Below are 20,571 nucleotides of genomic sequence, written 5' to 3' on the forward strand. Positions count from 1 at the left end.
ATTATAATTGAAAATTACCAGTTTCTCTATGAATTTAATATACATATAGTTAACCACCTGCTTAACTGTTATACAGAGCCATTTAAACGTGCAAATGGAAGTACAAATGTTTGAAGGCTTTTGAACCAAACACATTAATTGCCAGTGTTTGTTAACGGAAGTAGGCAGAATGGATGCTTGCTTCTCTCTGTAATAAATATGAAATTTCCCTGGGCTTCTGAGCCTGTGCTGAGCGCAAATGGAGGCCTCTTATAAGAGATGCTCGTTGGAGAAATTGAGGCCTGCAACCCCAACAAAACAGGTGAAAAGGAGACAGGGTGGAAGCTGCGTCAGCAAGATTTGCTACAAAGCGCCACACTCTCACGGCTCCGTCCAAGCGGGGAGTCGGGGGCTTCCTATGAGCCCACAGCACTGTGGAAGTGGCAGTGAGGACTGGGATGAAGTGTGAAGCAGGCCCCCGGGCCCATCTGTGCCTGGCTCACTCCTGCTGACCACCTGTCAGCACGTGGCCCCTATGGTCTTCCTTAGGGCCGTTTTTAGCTGGACCTGCCCTCACTGGGGTATGGGAGGCATGAGTAAGGTACCACATTTGAACATTTTCTTCAGAGCCAGCTGGTCAACACCCAGGAGGGCACCCTGCTGACTGCTGTCCCCCACCCCTGCTCTGGGCAGTTTAATCAGTGCCCCCTGAGTCCATCCCTCAGCTTTACATTCCAGGCTAGTTTCTGGATGGTCTTTGGAGAGTCTCTCAACATAAATTCCAATCTCAGAAGATAAAGACTTTTCATCAGGGAGATATTGAGAAGACTGTGCCATAGGCTCTGGGGGGGCAAGTTGCAGAGAAGACATCCAGACGTCCTGTGGGGACAGTGATGCCACGGCACTTAATGATGGGTCCTCCTGTGCAGCAGCTTCCCAGCTCATCCCAGTAATTACCCAGCATGGTGGCTACTCAGTGAGAAGGCCCAGCTTACTCTGGACCCAGGTCTCTGTTGGGATTGCTGCAAGAGGAAGAAAGGGACCTCAAAGCTCTTGGGAAATCAGGCTCTCCTTTCTTGGCAAAGAGAGAGACAGAAAAGGAGAAGTGAGCCTAAAGAGCACCACTGGCCTCTGACCATGCGTGTCTGTGCATAGTCTCACAGCCTGGGAGGAAGTGGCTTGCAGAGATGTGACCCAAGGTCCAGACCCTGGTCCCAGGGAGCCCAGAGCAGGCCTTGGGAGGGCCGGGGCCTCTGCGGCAGAGCAAGGAGGAGATGGGGGAGGTGCAGTCTGGACCAGCTGTTGGGCTGGCCTCCATGGGGGGTCCCAGTCACAAACCCAAAGGCTTAAGGGTCATGAGATGCTTCGCCCTGTCTGTGGAGGACCCTCTGCTGCAGGGAGCTGTTGGGTGACAGTTGGAGGGTTTTGGTGCTGGAGGTACATAGGCAGTGACTCAAGACGGGGTGCTGTGGTGTGTCCAGGACCACGGGGTTTGCCCCCCAAAAGCCAGATAAGGCTAGGTGACCCACTGGGCCCTGGGGTCTGTGATTGAAGGGGTCCTGGCACGCAGGGAAAGTCCTGGGCCAACAGGACAAGTTGGTCTCCCTGGATGAGAACGAGCAACCACAGGGCAGGGTACTGAGGCTCTGGCAGGCGGGAGGGGCAGCATCTGAGATATAACCTTCCTTTACCAAATTTGGGGACAAATCTCATACCCCAAACCAAAACCACCACCCAAAGGGACAATTTCCTGTCAGCGAACTTATCTGATACAGGGAGCCCTCAATTCTGCTGATGGCAACCACTTCTGATTTATCCCTGGTTTGAAGGAATTTCTTGTACCTTCCTCTCCCTGGTGTTGGGATTGAGGTTCTAGGTCTCAGCTCTGCAGGCCAGGGAAGCCCTGCCTCCCAGCATGAATCCAGTCCTTTATGTGAGCCACATGGTCAGCAAGAGGCGATTGAAGAGCCAGGGATAAACCATGCTCAAGGCTGACTTTGGACTGCGAGAGACATCCCATCCCAGTATCTGCCTCGGAGCCTGCCGAGGGACAGTTTATCTTGGAACCAGCCAGGCAAGGCTGAAAGGTCAAAGGTCAAAGTATCTATGACTGGGTGAGACTGCAAAAGAAGGTTAACATGTAGATTGCCCAGCTACCACTGGCTCAGTTTTCCCCGTGAGACTTCTGTATTGCAATCCGAAACAAATCTGAGCCCATCAGAAATCCCTCTGATCAATGAAGATATCATTTAAACATCTTCCCGTTGGCAGCAGGGATCATTTTTATTTCTGGGAGGACAATTCTGAAGCTGGTTGTTTTAAGATGGTTTCAAGTACAACGCAACTAATTTTCTTAAAAACATCACATTTATCGGATGTGATCCTGCAACTCAGAGGAACAGCTGTTGGGTTTGCATCCCTCTGTGTTTGAGATAAGCTATCTTTTGACAGCATTACTGAGGTTTTTTGTTATGTCAGATAAGATAAAAGTAGGTGTTTGTTGCTACAGTTTCCCTTAGTACCGAGAATTCTGCATTTACTGAAATCTAAAAATTCCATATGTTGATTTGAAGATGGAATAACAAACATTGTGATTTGCTTTTAAAGCCACAATTGTAGAAGTAGGCTCTCTTAAGGGATTTACAGGGAATCTTGGAGTTCATCCTTTCCTAAAGAAGATAAACTAGATTTTTTCTCGGTATTGTATTCCTGCTATATATACACATACATGTAATTATATTATAATTTAGGAAAGGGAAACAATTGTAAAAGTCCTAAGCTGTTTTTCCATGATCTCAGGTCTCTTAAAACTATTTAAATGAATCTGCATAAGGCTCTCAGATAGTGAATATTCAGTGTGCAGTTTCCTACATATTCTCACATGGGCTCCTGGATCCTTCTGAATTATGTCAGAGATTATTATGGTTCAGTATTAGGGTTTTGCTTTCAACTTTCTGAACTGTAGTGAAATATGTGTATGAAATATGGAATTGTTTAGTCGAAAGCTTCCTTCACTCTTATCTGTTTACTGCCTACCCGTGTATCAGCTACCAAAAATAAGCCTAATCCTTTGTCTTCTAGTAGAGGGATACTTGGTGATGGTAATGTGTCCTTTCTTGTGTTCCCAGATACATAAACAATATAATTCTTGATAGCTATCTTGTCTGCAGAGGGAAGTTTCCAGGTAAGAAAATGTGTGTGTGTGCACGTGTGCACACACACACAATATATATTTTGAAGTAAGCTAACTATATACCATAAACCTTTACACTTTATATATATGGGCTTCCCTGGTGGCTCAGAAGGTAAAGAATCTGCCTGCAGTGCAGGAGACCTGGGTTCAATCTTTGGGTTGGGAGATTCCCTGGAGGAGGGTATGGCAACCCACACCAGTATTCTTGCCTGGAGAATCCCATGGACAGAGGAGCCGGGTGGGCTACAGTTCATGGGGTCACAAAGAGTCAGACATGACTGAGAGACTAAGCACAGCAACTATAGACCAGAAACCTTTACACTTTATGTGCATCAACTCAATAAACCAGTCAAGACTGAATATTTGCAGTAAAAGATACTACAAATAAGCTATCATATACCAAATGCTTATCATGTGGACTCAGATGGATTCTGGTATCTAAAAGACCAAATAAAAAAACAATGGACATTTTTATGTTATGAAAAGGAGTGTCTATTATGTAAAGTTAGCATTTTTAGAACAGTTTATATCCTTTAATCATCAAATAGATATGGGGCTGGGGTCCCAGTGGGGAAATGGCTATAGTATCAGGAAGTAAATTTTTAAAGAAGTCTTCCCCTAGATAGTACAAGAGAGGTATTTGATGTTGTTTAGTTGCTAAGTTGTGTCTGACCCTGTAATCCACCAGGATCCTCTGTCCATGGGATTTCCCAGGCATGAACACTAGAGTGGGTTGCCATTTCCTTCTCCAGGGGATCTTCCCGGCCCAGGGATCGAACCTGTGTCTCCTGCATTGGCAGGCGGATTCTTTACCACTAAGCCATCAGGGAAGCCCTGAGATGTTGTGTGCACAGTCGTGTCTGACTCTCTGCGGACCCACGGGCTGTGTAACCTGCCGAGCTCCTCTGTCCACAGCATTTTCTGGACAAGAATCTTGGAGTGGGTCGCTGTTTCCTCTTCAGGCATCTTCCCGACCCAGGGATTGAACCTACATCTCTTGAGCCTCCTGCATTGGCAGGCAGGTTTTTTATCATTAGTGCCTCCTGGGAAGCACCAAGAGCAGTACTGGGGAAATGTTGTTAAATGAATAAATCAAGGGCAGTTGATGCCCTTGTGTTTTTGTATTTATGTTCACAGACTTCATGGATTTTGGCAAGCTGAGTCCCAAAGGTTGTGGAAAGCTGCACTTACGTATTTTCTGCATAAAAGGTATTTTCAAATGTTAAACCAAAATATTTACAAAGGTAGCCTGTGCACATGTGTTACATATTTTCTTTGAAAACTGCAAGATGACATTTTAAGTAATAGCCAATTTCTTCTGAAATTTTTTAGGTAGCTGAAACGCAAAGGAAAAAAACTCTCCATGTGAGTACGTACAACTTGTACGGATCTTCAGGGTGTTATGCTGAGTGGAAAAGGCAGTTGCAAAAGGTACATATCTAAGCTAAGCATTCTCAAAATGGTAAGATTACAGAGATGAAGAACAGTCAGCGATTAGGGAAGCAAAGGGTGTGAGTGCCTTAGGGCAGCCCAAGGGAGTTTCCTTGTGGTGATGAAGCTCTTTATCTTGATTTGTAGTGGCAATATAAACCCCGGCATAGAATTATATACAAAACCAAGAATATATATGCATACATACATGCATGAGAACAATGAGTGCATTCAAAAACTGGTAAAATCCTAAGAAGGCCCGAACTCTAATTAATCCTCAATTACTGTCAATGTCAATTTCCTGATAAGGTTATAGTTATGGGTGGGGGAGCCTGGGTGATGGGCACACAGGATCTCTCTATAGTGGTAAGGCAACTTTTTGTTAGACTCAAATGCCTCTGCTGAACAAAGGATTCCAGCTACTAATCAAAAGTACTTCAGAAGCGATTTAGTCAAAGACTGGTATCGTTTCAGGACATGGGTTTTTAGCTATAAATGCCAGACTCCTCATTTAGTATATGCTTAGTAGTACCCAGGTCTGTAAGTCTTCAACTGTGTAATTCAAAGCAATTGCTGTTTCCATAACTTCTATTAAATCTGTAGAATCAGGAAATTTTAAGAGTGAGCAGGAATCTTACACAGAATTTTCAGGTTACACCTTTGGGTTCTGGTATCCCCATTTTTAATCTAAAGGTTATATCTTGGACTGCAATGCCCTGCCTAGTTCTAAATTTTATAACCCACAACTTTACAAAATAAACGACAGAAACTTTAATGGTGATCTTATAAATTTTTCCTTGATATTTAGTGCATGAGACAAACTTTTCAATTTATGGCTGACTGCAAATGTGGATGCAGAAGAGACTCATTTAACATCATCTCACACATTATAAACACTTGGAGAGTAAATTATCTGGGTTTATGTTTACCACTTAGCTAAGGTTTATAATTTTCCAGGACAGAGAGTCAAGGCAGTTTTCTGAGATGACATATTGTTACATATTCCCTGTACAAAATGTATGACTTCTGTCCATTTGAGTATGTATGTGGAGAGAGGAGGCTACTTAGACCTACCTAGCAGGTCTGCCACCAGACCTACTAAATTAATCCTGGAAAGATTCTGGCCAAACAAACACGACAACTCAGGAAACTTTAGGAAGTAGTCACTATCATTTGAGAATAAACGGAGATAATGTTCTCTCAATGACCAATAGAGCTTAAGCTTAATCTTTCACATCAACTACCCTTTTTCCTGGGATGCTAATAACTGATCACCCTTTGGGGAAACTGAGGCCATCACAGAAACAGGCTCAGAATGCACCAGGGTGGTGTCCGGCCTGATGACAGCACACATCTGCAGAAGGATCTCAGCGGTAACACTCTGTATCATGGTGTTGATTTCCCTTAAGTCTGTCACAATCTGAGTCATAGTCTTAACAAAAACAAAACAAGACTAGTAACTCACAGCATCAGTGGAATCATTTTATTAACAAAAGGAACCCATGGGGTTCAGACAAGAGTACAAAATACAATTATTTTTTTTTTCCTTGTGGGTTAAATTGTTACATTTTTATAATAAAAATAAAAAGCTTTGATAGTTAACTTATCAAAAACATAACCCCTGCCTATTGAGTTTCTTATTGTGCAAAACAAAAACATGGAAGTTCTGCCCATGGAAGAATTGTGTGAGCCAAAAGATGCACATTCTCAATTTCAAAAATTTTGCATCAAAAAGAAAATTCTAAGGCCACGGTTTCTTTGCAAACGAAACAAGAGGAGAATATACAAGCAAATAGCAGCTAAATTTTTATCGTCATTCCCAAGTATTCTCTATTCCAATGTAGAATCTTCTACATTCATCAAATAACTTCTTGATTATAAAAAGGTATGCAGTTTCAACCTACTGCTTAAGGTCAGATATACCAATATCAATTCAATAAGGCAAATCATACCTTTTAGCTATTCTTGTTAAGTGCTAGAAAATCAGCTCTGTTTTACTTTGATGGGTGCACTTTATGATTTCTTTAAAAAAGGTGGCAAGACAATCCAAGTGAAGACCCTAGTAAGCAGCTGCCTTTCTACCTGCAGTCAGATAATTAAACTTGCTCTTCCTCCATACAATTTTGTTGTTTCTTTCACTGTGTTTTGGTATCATGGAGATGGACAATGTCTTGACAAAACATGTAAACTGTAATTCAGAGGTCAAGAAATAGCTGATCTTTTTTTTTAAAGTACAAATACAACTGTTCAGACAACACATAGCTTCTTACACACAAAAACAAAGCAAAATAAAAGATCACCAAAAAACCAAAGGAAGGAGTAACGATTCATGACAATTTCAGTACCGCAATTATTGGGAGAACAGTTTGCACTGTGATTTTCAACAGAGGCTTACAACGGAAGAACGGCTTATGATGCTTACGTGATTACAGAGGAGAGAGGTATGCCCAGAGGATTAAAAGTGTACATTTACCTAATGTTTGTATAAAAATCCCTGATCAAATGTCCATCTAATTTTTACATAAAAATTTAACCTTAGGACTTTTCTAACTGAGTATACTGATTGAAAGAAAAGCTAATCATTCAGTTGAGTGAAGTACAGTATTTGGCATGGGAAGCACCAGGGTTTCTAGAGCGAACCCTTAGGACATGGAGAAAACCAAAGTACTGGGCTGGTCCAAAATCTCTGTCATGCGGATCCCTACCTCCCCTTCCACTCAGCATCCAGAAATACTCTCAGCTCATGAAACCAACAGATTAAAGTAAAAACAAGTGAACGTTTGACTCTGACTAGGAGGTGACAGAGGGACATAAAAACACTGCTCAGACTTTTAGCAGCAACACAATCTTGGTCTTAATATCCTGAGGTTCAAGGATAGTAAAATATTGCACCAAAATGATAAAAAAAAAAAAAATCACAGTTTAAAGAGAATTACTAAAGAAGTGGAATAACAATGGATAACACAGTGACTGCCATCGTATCAGTACACTTATGTCTCTTGAGAGGAATTAACTTTGTGACTTTAAAAAAAATGGTATTTCTGCCTTCTTGATTTTACGTTAACTTCAAATACCCTTTGGTATACACATACTAACCTTCATCTAATGCTAACCTTACAAGTTTTGCCCTTAGTCCAGTTTCTGGTTTGGGGATAGGAGAGATAAGACTGCTATAGACAAATGAGCAGAAACTCCAGAGAAGACTTCTCAGGCCTGGAGCTTTAAACCGAATCTGATTCTGATAACACCGTTAGAGGTAGGTAAGAAAAGGCCTTTTCCCCCGCACTGTGCAGTTATCAACGCATCCTAAGGATGCAAGCTTTTTTGTTTTTTTTAACCCTTTTTAAAATATGCTCCTAGGTAATTAAGACATGAGGAAAATCAAACATGTACCCTGCTAAAGTATTTAAAGGGGGTTAGGAAGTGGCAACTTCAACAAAATGTGTTATCAAGTTGAAATTCACCTTTCCCCTTTCAACTGACAAGCCTTTTAAGGAACTCATTCTTGGTTTCATAATACTGTAGAGCCAATTTATAAACTACTTCTTAGACTATCACTAGAAGAATGAAAACTGTACTTCATTAGTACCTCCTAAGATCATGACCTCAGAAAAGGATTCCTTTAAGGACCTTCAGTCCTATCAACTATGGTAAGAAATCATGACGATCCTGACACCAGAGGGTCTCGCTTCATATTTAGAGTGGGCCCCTTTCCTGCTCACGCACATTCTTGTGCTGCTACATTCTCTAAAATCAAGTCTCCTCCCCATATGTCCACATTGCCTCAGCTGCTCCACTTTGAGAAACCTTCTAAAGACACGCTCACAGTGCTTCCACTCTTCACAGGCACCTTTCTTTCTCCTGGGTTGGCACAGGCACCCCTTCAACTTACTCTATCACCATCTGGACTTTCAGTACATTCTGAGACTTTTCACATCACATATTCATCCCACCGTTCAAAGGGAACACAAGACCACATCACAAACTTGTGCAACAATCCTGTTGGCCAACTGGAAAGTTCTCGTTGCATTTTTTTAACTTCTTCCACCTTCGGTCTTGGCGTTATGTTCTTAAGCTCATCCTCCCTCCCTGTTCCCCCAAAAGCAGGGGAAGAACCAACATTCTAATTGGATGATGAGCACAGTGACTTCTGAAACATGTTCAAAGAATGAAGGAAACAGGCTGGGTCTCCTCTACATCACTAGGATGTGGATCAACCTGTAAAAATGAACAGACCGAGATTAATACTGCAATGTTCTTTAACACAACTATAGAATCTATTGCTAATTACATGATGATAGCTAAGCCAAGCTGCTCAAAGCTACTATGAAGAAGCCCCAAAGACTTCTAAGTTCTAAGAATACTATTAAGTTCTCTGTATTCCGGGTCCTTAAAGGCAATTCATGGTACTCTACATGCATGCTAGAAAATACCAAGAAAATACTGCAAAATGTGATAAATGGACCAGTGATAATTTATCATCATCATGATAGAAAATTGTCGTATGTATCTTTTAATAACTGGGAATCAACAACGGATACAGGATTATTTACAAACAGAACAGCACAAGCCTAGTTTTCTTGTAATGTGTTTACCTCTGAATAAAGTGGTGGAGGCTGAAATCGGAATTCCTGGATGCAGGCAAACATCGGACAGCATGACTCTCCCTCACAGTTAGGGGGCTGAGGGTAAGGAGGAACGTGTTGAGAGAATTCTTCCTCCGACACCACGTCTGCATAATTTGGTGGTGCTGAAAAAAAAACAAAAAACAAACAAAAAAAACCAGTTGGATCTAAGAAATCCAGGCAGAAACTAATTACGTTAATGTCTACTGAACTCTGATAAAAATAAGAAATTTAGCTTAATTTGAAAATAAAACAAATGGTATTCTTCCCTCTAATCAGGAAGCTTTTATGCCCATTACAACAAAAAGTATTCAATGGATTCTGTTTTTATTAAGTACTACACAAACAGTGGGACATGACTGAGCGACTCAACTGAACTGAACACTGATTCTATTCTACTCTCTTGAGTTCCATACGTTACAGTCTAGGTAAAAAAAAAAAAAAAAAGTCATGAAATGTGGCTACAAAAAATACATACATAACAAACCATACTCTGATTATTTTTCATTGCTGCTGCTGCTGCTGCTGCTGCTAGGCCGCTTCAGTCGTGTCCGACTCTGTGCGACCCCAGAGACGGCAGCCCACCAGGCTCCCCAGTCCCTAGGATTCTCCAGGCAAGAACACTGGAGTGGGTTGCCATTTCCTTCTCCAATGCATGAAAGTGAAAAGTGAAAGTGAAGTCGCTCAGTCATGTCTGGCTTTTAGCGACCCCATGGACTGCAGCCCATTATTTACCTATTATAAACAGCAGTTGGGAGATGTGGATGGTATTTCTGGACGTGCCATTGGGAATTCTGTGTCTTGGCTAGGCTAAACTCTCAAGTCCCTGCCTAGAATAATGTTTGCTGATTTTTAGTAATAAGAAGAGTGAGGACAGTCACAGTGGAAGTAGCAATTATCATCTGAGCACTTTCTATCTTATATGTGCTGCTCTTACATACTCTGTATGTGTGACTTCATCATGAAAGAACCTCAAAACATCTTACCTTCGGGCTGTTCCGGCAGAGTCAGTGTCAACCAGCTCATATCCATAATGAACTGGCTGGCAACGCTGGAGTTTCTGCTGCCAAAACCATTGTATGGAACTGTGCCAATCACTAACGGCAGCTCAAGCATCAACTTTTTAGCACCAGGAATGTGAATGTACACCTAATACGCCAAAAACCAAAACAACAACAAGAGAGAGAGAGGCACAAATGTAAGTTAAACCTTATAGTGAGTAACCCAATTATTTTTTCATAAAAAAAGCTTCTTTTGTCTGCTACTATTCCCAACACGATCGCAAACTGTCCTGACAGAATAAAATGAGCAAACCGAATGAAGAGCCCACAAAATACAGAGAACGCTCTGTGCTGGAGAACTGCGTCCTGAACACACTTCACTGTCAGTGAGCATGGCTCACACAAAACCACAGGAAGTTAAGGACACATCTTCACCGTAAGAGCAGCCCTGACAGCACCTTCGTTCTCCCACCTTAATTAAACCCCTCAGGGGGCTAGTTTTTGATGAAAAAACAGAAGAGATCCTCTATTTCATAATCTGTTGTGACACTGACATAAAAGGACATCTCTCGGGGGCACAGCACCGGGCCTGGCTCCACGCCCGTGTCTCACGCCCCCCGGGCTCCGCACTCACGGCTAAGGAGTAGTGCACGCGGATGATGCAGCAGTCCAGGATGGACGGGGTCACGGGCGGGATCTTGAGGGTCTTCCCATTCCAGGTGTCAGTGCTTCCGGAGGCAATGTGGTTCCCGCGCACGTTGGCCACCATGAGCCGCACGGTCTTCGTCTTCCCGCTGGCCAGGTACGTCTGAGTCTGGAAAATGGCAGCTTTGGGAACAATCAGACGAGAGGAACAATTCTCTATTTCTGCATAGATCGGAATAGCTTCTCCTAAAAAGAAAACAGAAACACCTTCAGAGACTCTTCAGGAAGTTCTCACCACGGTGGAACAGAGCCGTCCCTGACGCAAGCTGAAATGTGGCAATGTGACTTTAAGAAATTGAGAGGCCTCATGGAAAAATTTACCCTGCAAATCTGAGTCAGAGAAAAGAAAATTCACTGCAGCTTGTGCAGATAATGTTTTCTAATTATTCCATGATTCACTTTTCTAATGTAGCAATATTAGGCTACCAGTTCTAAAGATCTATAAATGACCATGATCTATAAAAATTGAGAGAAGATATACAAATAAATGATTTAGTACTATCTTAAGTACCAAACTCATCAATGCTTAACAAAATCTGCCCGAAAAAAGAACAAAGTTTGCACTTTAGGAACAGATGTTAAGCAGTGGATGGCGTAAACAAGTTTCACACCCACATTATACACCCACTGTCATACTATCCCATACCACCCGCGTCTCCAACCAGCCAGAACCCTGGAGCAGGGCCATATCCACTGGATGGAAATGGGCCTTTCACAGATGGTTGTTCTGATACCAATCTGACTGTTAAAGAGTGTCAACGTTCTACATTTTAGCCCTGTGTGTACAATTCCCAGCACGGAGTCAGAATGCCTAACAGTATTTTCATACAACAACAGCTCTCTTCCAAGCAACATTGCTTGGAATAGTCTTCTGCAACATTAAAATAAATGCTGGCATCTTCTCATTTTGGTGTTAGTCTTAGTTATGAACGTACCAGGACTGAAGTCAGAAATACTAGGATCATTGGGATCTACTCATCTATTTATAAATATTTAAATATCAATGATTTATACTAGAATCATATTACTCATGTTTTAAAATAATATATACTTCATTAATCACAAAACATATTATTCAGAATTGTTTTCAATTAGCTAATTAACGAATCTTGCATTTGGAATTTTAGACAGTTTGCTTACCGTTGCAGTATCCCTTTCTTTCAATTTTGGCACTCAGCGAGACTGGACCAGAAGTGAAAAACCAACAGCCAACCATTTTCTCTTGAGTTTTCAATACAGGGGTCTTTAAAAGTTCAAATAATAAAATTACTTAAATTGATCTGGAAAATTCATACAACTTATGTCATTTTTTAAAATAAAATAGCTGTAGAGAAATGTCTTCCAAAAAACAAATCAACCTTTTTTATCTTCTTGTGACATTTTATGCAACATACTGAAAGAAAGCATTAAAAAATCATTCCCTTTTCAGGAAAACTAAGTGAATTTTCCGATTCAAATTAGGGTGACAGCATGCTATTTTATTCTATATTTTCACTGTGTTTCTGGGAAATGAACATCATCCTTTAAAAAAGCAATCAGAACCTAACTGTAGCAGTCCCTATTAACATGACAGAACTACCTTTTCTAAAAAAAAGAGTTTAGGTGTAGATCAGGAGGAGAAACTGCCTATACATCAATAGCCAGAATGTTCCATTTGTCTTGGAGTTTAAAATGTTGAATAAGCAAACAGCCTTTTGTCCTTACTTCAAATGCATTATTAGGCAGAAATTTCAAGGGTACTTAGAATAATTTGGGGCTTCTGTGTTATGGCAGTACAACAACACACCAATGTAATGGATCTAAAGGATTATTGAACTCACCACCCCACTTTCTATTCTACATCAGCAAAAAAAAAAAAAAAACAAGGTTTAAAATACTCAGTTTACAAGAGGCACAAGCCAAAATTCACTGTAAAACCCAAAGTTGCAATATATAGCTTTTTAATTGTTGAAGGATAATAAAGGATAATTAGCATCTCTTTTTGCAAAAAAAAAAAAAAATTTAAATTATTTGCCACAATGGCCCCATAAATTAATTAGAATTAGAATTACTTAACCACCCAATTCTAAGTAGTTTTTAAAAACACAAGGCAGTTATTAGCATCATCAATTTTCAAAATAGGTGTTGAACAGGTGATAAGTCAGAGCTAAAAGCTGGGTCAGGCTATTGCATGATTTTGGCTGCAAGGGATCATGCAGCTAGGCTTATCTGTTACATTTTCATAATAATTTCATAACAAGAGTAAATTCTATTTTATTTTTGTATGAAAATAGAGTTAAACAACTTTTAACTCCTATTTTGTTTTTTTTTTTTCCTCTGATCTTTAAAAACACTGGCTAGAAAGAGGAAACCTCCAGTACTAAAAATATATCTTTGCAACATCAGTATCATGATGGAAAGTTTAAATTATTAAGTAAAAAAAAAAAATCATTCATTCATATTTAAATGAAGAACCATTAGGTCCTTACTAGCTATCATGAAAGTACAAGGTATAATTTTATATTATTTTGATAATATGGGTCTAGATAAAAGAATCTACCTCATTAGCTCCCATCTTGCCTATTCTGTTGTTACTTACAGCCTGATCTTTCTTATCAGCCTACAGTATTTCTGGTGATTATTAGAAGTTCAATGCTTTAATGCAGCCAAATCTGTCATAAGGAAATGAGAAGTGAAAGGAAGTCCAGAGCAGCTGCACATACTCACTTAGCGTTAGAAAATGACATGCAAAATGCACGGAGACACAGCATAATGGCCTGAGCGTCAATAACAGGCTGAGCGTGATTAGTACTCTTCCGTAATTACTGTTCCTCACCCTGCTATTAGGGAAGAGTTTAGAATACCACAGCCCTGGGACTGTGGCTGCTCTGGGAAAAGTAACTACTCTGTGTGCGCGCATTATTATTATTAAGCCTTATTAATGCATTTCGAGCCCATGTAACTTTTTGGCAAAAGAAGCCCTGAAAAACAGGGACACAATCAAGAGTATTACCGCACACAATTTGTAATTTGCCCGACTTAGAATCATATATTTATAGTGAACGCATATGGGTTATAAGATTACATCAAAAAGTGACAGGATAGGCGGCCACTAGACTTGCTAAATGCAGGGATGATGGCCGAAAGCAAAAAGAGGGGCAGAGGAAGGGAGGGCAGAAGAACGTACTAGCAACGCTGGTGTGTTGACATCGATGTGACTGACGACCTGGAGTTCCCGCTTAACGCTCTGATCAGGTGCCTGGGGTCGTTCCAAAATCGCTCTCACACAGTACTGAATGCTTCCATATTTCCCAGTGAAGGAGGTTACCAAAGGTCTGCAAGAAACCGAAGACGTGATATTTAAAGTTTCTTTTTCAGTTCAAAACAGGAAAAAGCTCTTAAAAGTGTTGTAGTGGTGGTTTAGTCACTCAGTTGTGACTCTGTGATCCCATGGACTGTAACCTGCCAGGCTCCTCTGTCCATGGGATTTTCTGGAGTGGGTTGCCATTTCCTTCCCCAGAGGATCTTCCCCACCCAGGGACCAAACCTGTGTTTTCTGCTTGGCAGGCAGATTCTTTACCACTAATCCATGTGGCTGCTGTTGCTAAGTCATTTCAGTCATGTCCGAATCTGTGCAACCCATAGACGGCAGCCCACCAGGCTCCCCTGTCCCTGGGATTCTCCAGGCAAAAACACTGGAGTGGGTTGCCATTTCCTTCTCCAGTGCATGAAAGTGGAAAGTGAAAGGGAAGTCGCTCAGTCGTGTCCGACTCGTAGCGACCCATGGACTGCAGCCTGCCAGGCTCCTCCATCCATGGGATTTTCCAGGCAAGAGTACTGGAGTGGGGTGCCATTGCCTTCTCCGATTCATGGGGAAAACCCCTTAAATTAAGTGTCAGTTTTGTTTAAAAAAAGAGAGGTAACAGGGGTGGGATCTATCAGAGGTTACTTATGATAAATATTTACACCTGAGTGTTAGAAGCTACTCAGTAACCATACAATGTACAGACACCTTCCAGGGAAAGAAAACCCCCAAAGCTACACAGTTTCACTTACTCAGATGGAAGTTGAAAACTAAAAGGAAATTCATGTTTTCCAGGCTGTAGTAAGAGGATGCCTTCCCCTAAAAAAGACAATATATTTTTATTTAAGTTTCATATTAGATCAACAATTTTCAGTATAAATCATAATTTTTTTAAAGGGAGGTTTTCCTGGCTGTACCACTGAATATACTTCAAAAAGTACGTTAACCTGAGACTTAGAGAATTATTGATAAATTTTGAGTCAACTTTTACCAAGCTCAATTTCAAATTACACATATATGTGTATATATACATATATGCTATCTGCAAATAGACCAATCACATAATTGCCATCAAGTACCAGAGCTCCCACATACATATGTATGTATACACAACCATACATACCTATATACAGTATTTATTTTCCCCACTTGTATACTAGCATGAGTATAACCTGAGATACAAATATTACATAGGACCCAAAACTAATTTAGAAAAAAACAGATCTATTTATTTTAGACTACTCTTTGGGCAGAGCTGGAAAAGGAGGTGAAAAATTTCTTTGTTGTGTTATGAATATTGGGTATAATACTTAACAGCCAATTCAACAGGACCAGTTATTAGGCAGGAATCAGTACTGATCAATAGAGAATGTTGTTTCACTTGGGATAGAGAGGTGCAGATGGCCAGAACTCCTTCCTCCTGCTCTGGGGTCAGTCGGCCCCATTTCGTTTCAAACAGCTTACCCCTGACCATGAGAAAGCTGGGAGGCAGGCTGTGGATGGACTGAGCAAGGTCAGAGGCACTGCTGGAGTGCCGACTGAGTGCAGACTCTCGGCCAGCTTCAAAGCCAACGCCAGGGATGTCAGTGTTGGTCGGGTGGCTCCCCAGAGAGACCTATAAACGTTCCCTTCATTCTGTGTGCACAGATCCAAGTACAGAACTAAATCTCCCAAGGGTGGGGTGACTGAGATGAAAAAAGTGCAGCACACGCTGAGCACTTTCTCTGAGATTTGCCTGGTCAGTTGATACTAAAATGGAGATTTCTATTGTAGCCATTCATTAAAAAAATTTTAAAGGTGAAAAATCACTAGTGAAATGGGATAATTTTTCACTTAAATAGTTAATAGGTCTTAGAACTTAATAGTCTAAGCCCTTCATCAATTCAGTTAATATTTCAACCCCATACTTTTGAAAGTTGTGTTAGTCATTCGGTCATATCTGACTCTTTGCCACCCTACAGACTACGGCCTGCCAGGCTCTTCTGTTCATGGGACTCTCAGGCAGGAATTCTGGAGTGGATAGCCAGGGCATCTTCCTGACCCAGGGATCAAGCCTGGGACTCCTGCACTGAAGGCAGATTCTTTACTATCTGAGCCACCAGGGAGGCCCTTCTCACTTTCAACCTTGTACTTTTAGAAAAAGGGAATGCGTCATTGGCTCATTAAATCTCCTAACTCTATCTCCGATTTTCAATGTGTGATATATAAGGTGCAAAAAATCGTAACAGCATTTGCCACTTACAGTCATTCAGACAGAAATACTAAAAGGTGGTTAACTTGGAGGCAAAGTGATAAGTCACAGGGACATGTTAGATGTTAATGACACATTAAATAATAGTGACAGAGTGAGTCCCAGGGCTCAAGGGTGTCTGGGGCCACTCTACAAGCCCCAGCACCAGAAGGCAGGAAAGCCTCTCCACTCTGTAACTATCAAGTACTAGGCTCAAGGAATCCCAATACTCCTGAGACCTGGGCTAATGTTCCAAATTGTAATCATCAGATAACTGAACACAATAAAGTACTTAAAATGTTTAAAGATGTGGATTTCATTACATCCAAAATTTACAGCGATTGTCAGGTACAAAGCTGATACAAAGCTAAGTAACTTCAATCTCCAAATAAACCTTGGGAGGAAAGATGGCTACAGACACTTGTATGCAATGACCCTAGGCTGTAAACTCCAGGAGTTGGGGATGGACAGGGAGGCCTGGCGTGCTGCGATTCATGGGGTTGCAAAGACTTGGACACAACTGAGCAACTGAACTGAACTGAATGACCCTAGGATGCCCAGTCTGTTGTTGGGGTTGGGGTGAGGGTGGGGGGTGGGGTGGGGAGGGAACCATCTCCGCAGTTGATGTAAGCGGTTGGCATGGAGACAAGGGTTAGGTGAAGGGAAGGGCATTGCAGGCAAGTGTGAAGAACAGAGCTGTGCAGGACATTGGAAGAGAATGAGAGATGAAGTTCTCTCTTCAGAGAAAAAACAAATAGGAACCAGAACATTTAAAATGACTCTGATGTACACCCGTGGCGGACTCATGTCAATGTATGGCAAAACCAATACAATATTGTAAAATAATTAGCCTCCAATTAAAATAAGTAAATTTATATTAAAAAAAATAAAATGACTTTGAACTGCCTCAAAACATAAAAAGGAAAAAAAAATGTTCAGAAAGTTGGGTAGCTGAGCTGGTAAAGAATCCTCCTGCAATGCAGGAGACCCTGGTTCAATATCTGGGTTGGGAAGTTCCACTGGAGAAGGGATAGGCTACCCACTCCAGTATTCTGGGGCTTCCCTGGTGCCTCAGATGGTAAACAATCTGCCTGCAATGCAGGAGACTTGGGTTCAATCCCTGGGTTGGGAAGATTCCCCTGGAGGAGGGCATGGCAACCCATTTCAGTATTCTTTCCTGGAGAATCTCCAAAGGACAGAGGAGCTAGGCAGAACACACCCCATGTCTCCATGGGGTCACAAAGAGTTGGACATGACTGAGTGACTAAGCGCACAGCACTGGAATAAAATCTTTGCTTGCTTTCTTCTTCTTTATTACCTTTTAATTAAGAAGGTCCATAAACTGAATCATGTGTCCATTCTGCTCTCAAGGTTTACTGCTTTATGCAATGAGACCTACAGTGTCACAAGATGCTTCCTTCACTCATGTTCCTCAGCCCAAGCGCATAATTCAGGGCACTGGTGAGTCCTGAGCTACCAGACCAACACAGAGGCAGAGCCTGGAGCTCAAAGGTTGAGGAATGTACACAAGGTCATCCTCCTGGTGTGCCGCCAACATGTGAAACCAACTCTCTGATGTGTCTTGTTTTTCTACCATTATTACTGATAAAAATATGAAGAAAATCAACCACCAAGACAACAAGTAGTTAGATTAACAAGGCTAACAAATTATCCAGTACATTTTTTGAAAACACATCCCATAGCCTAGATTTCAAAAAATCTCTTCAGGTGACTGAAATTCAGCTAGATTTTGAAATTAAACAAACTTAAGAATCTACAGCTATATAATGTTGTTAACTTCTCTCAGATTATAGATACTAGGTTTTTTTTCCCCCTCTATTAAGTCAACTAAAATAGACTTATGATTTTACTTTTCGCCAGTGTTTGTTACTGTATGTTCTAAAATAAGCTACGATTTTTCAGGTTGTCTAGAATGAGCCATTCTACTTCATCAGAATGACAAAAAATCTGACTTGTGAATCAGAACACTATTTGATAGTCAGTATTTCACCAAAGCGTTTTTCCCATTGCAAATCCCAGGTCTAACTTCTATTAATCTTACATCTATTTATTCAGTAGTTATGGGCACAGACATACAAGCAGTTCAAAATCGTGGACAAAAACTCAGTAGTTATGGACACAGAGAGTCTGAAGTCCTGGACAAAACCCAGTTACTTTCCTCTTCCATTGCCCTTGACTCCAGTCAGCCATCTTGAAAATCTGTGTTGTCTGTTACCTTTGGGGAAGGCCTGTGTGGGCTGATTCTGGAAACCATACTGATGAAAGGGCATAGAGCAAGAAAGAACTGTCACCTAACTTACTGCATTTATTAATCCCAGAGAGGGCTTTGGTTCACATGTGCTTTCCTCACTGAAGTTTTTGGAATTAGTTGATGCTCACATAAAGATTTAACTGTGAACAGTCTACTGTTCCATAGCAGGACAAGGCAAAACTGCATTTACTATTAATTTCTGTATAATACATAGCAAAGGTTAAACACTGATACACTGCATTTCATTCTTCAACAGCGGAGTCTACATCACTGTTTCATTTTACAGATAAATGCTGAAGCTGATGAGGCAAAAAGGTAAACAGTTTAAAGGAGCTCCTCAACTAAAAAAAGACTAAGACTCGCTGTCCCTGGTATTTTAAGGGAATCTATTTTTGCACCGAACATTAACGGAATCCATGCTGTGAATTTTCACAGGGGTACTTCTGGAAAATCCTACACTATTAACAACTTCAGAAGCAGGGTCATTATTCCTCCACAAACTCTTTCAGTGGCCAGATCCCACTGTAACTCAAGGTTTATGGGAGGTGTAAGGAAGGAAGAAGATGCAAAGAGAACAAAAAGAAGAGAAGGATAAAGACAAAGGTAGAACTCTTAAACCCGCTCCCCAAAAGGGGGGGATCCCAGGATGATGGATCAAGTCACAAAGCACTTCCTTTGAACTCCTAATGCTCAGGGAACGACTTCCCTCCTAAGATTTGAGCTTTTTGCTAACTCATCATGAAGCAAGAAGGATGCGAGTTGGGGGTTGATGGCGGGGCAGGGGGGAATGCCGGTGAAGGGAAGGCCCGTAAAACACCGGGCACATCAGGACAGACTGGTTCTGCCCTCCATTCCTTAGGCCACAAGGAACAGGACCTAGAGCCCCAGATCCTGGTTCCCATGGCAACGGCTCACTCCCACAGCCTGCCTAGGCGGTCCTGGGACCCCGATGCAGCTCAACGCCCAGCGAGGCAGGGGCGGGGCGCCAGGTGGAGAGGAGAACCTTCTCCCCGGGGTTGTGAGGTGGGGATGCGCAGGCATTGTTGCTTGCCCGCCACAGCCCCCAAAGGGATGCTGGGCCACCCTGCGAGCGGACCCCACCCCCAGAAACCTCCCCCCCCCTCCAGCCCCCTGGCCGGCGGGCATCCCCCGGAGCGCTCCTTCCCCGTCCCCCCGGCCCCTCTCCCAGGCCGGGGTCGGAGCTCACCGGCCGGGGGCTCACGCAGGCTGAGGCACACGTTGAGGTACTCCACCTCCGAGGCGGCCGCCGGGGCAGCGGCACCAGCGCTCGAGCCCCAGGAGGCGGTGGCGCGGCCCTGGGCCTCCAGACGCAGCGCGCGCAGGGCCACCGGCTCGGCCGCCTCCAGCAGCACGTGTCCAGCCACGGTCTCGCCACTCGAGTAGCAGCCCTTACGCTCGTCCTCGAACACCAGACCCAGGCTCTTCACGCGGCCCTCGGAGCCCGCCGCCGCTGCCGCGGACCCCGCCTCGCCGCCCATTCTACCGGGCGACGCGGCCGCGCCGAGGCGGTCGGCAACGGCCCGGAGCTGGGGTCGCGAGCCGAGCGGCACCGCTGTCACGGGCGCCAGGCGCACGCCGCGGGCCCCGGTGCCCGCCGTGCGCTGCCCGGTGGAGCCCCGGCGCGCCGTAGGGCCTGTCGCTTTAACAAACCCAGCTGGCTAAGGCGAGGGGCCGGGACAGCCCACCCCCGGCGCACTCCCATAGGCCGGCTGGGAGCTCCGCGACGTGCCGATTGGTTGTAAAGGGCTACTGAGTCATTTCATTGGCGCCCCCGCGCACGGGCTGGAGCAGGCCGGCAGTGCGTGATCAATGAGTGGTGACCAATCAGAGT

At 42.9% G+C, this 20,571-nt stretch overlaps 1 protein-coding gene across 1 annotated transcript; it reads right to left on the reverse strand.

The window, feature by feature from the left end:
- Positions 1-6,064: 6,064 nt before the first annotated feature.
- Positions 6,065-20,362, reverse strand: ARRDC4 (arrestin domain containing 4). The gene is made up of 8 exons (XM_061394283.1): positions 19,927-20,362; positions 14,970-15,036; positions 14,101-14,248; positions 12,075-12,177; positions 10,864-11,120; positions 10,215-10,377; positions 9,199-9,353; positions 6,065-8,821 (listed from the first exon to the last, which is right to left on the reverse strand). The coding sequence occupies exons 1-8, from the start codon at positions 20,216-20,218 to the stop codon at positions 8,765-8,767; spliced, it is 1,242 nt and encodes a 413-aa protein (XP_061250267.1). The 5' UTR covers positions 20,219-20,362; the 3' UTR covers positions 6,065-8,764.
- Between the last annotated feature and the right edge of the window lie 209 nt (positions 20,363-20,571).

This window comes from Bos javanicus, chromosome 21, assembly GCF_032452875.1.
Source record: "Bos javanicus breed banteng chromosome 21, ARS-OSU_banteng_1.0, whole genome shotgun sequence".
Taxonomy (NCBI): Eukaryota; Metazoa; Chordata; class Mammalia; order Artiodactyla; family Bovidae; genus Bos; species Bos javanicus.

Excerpts from the sequence above, each read along its gene's own strand:
- ARRDC4 (XM_061394283.1), bottom strand. The coding sequence starts at position 20,218 with ATGGGCGGCGAGGCGGGGTCCGCGGCAGCGGCGGCGGGCTCCGAGGGC. Across the intron at positions 14,249-14,969 it reads AGTTTTCAACTTCCATCTGA|ACCTTTGGTAACCTCCTTCA; the intron begins GTAAGTGAAACT and ends GGTTTCTTGCAG. Across the intron at positions 10,378-10,863 it reads GCGTGCACTACTCCTTAGCC|GTGTACATTCACATTCCTGG; the intron begins GTGAGTGCGGAG and ends TTGGCGTATTAG.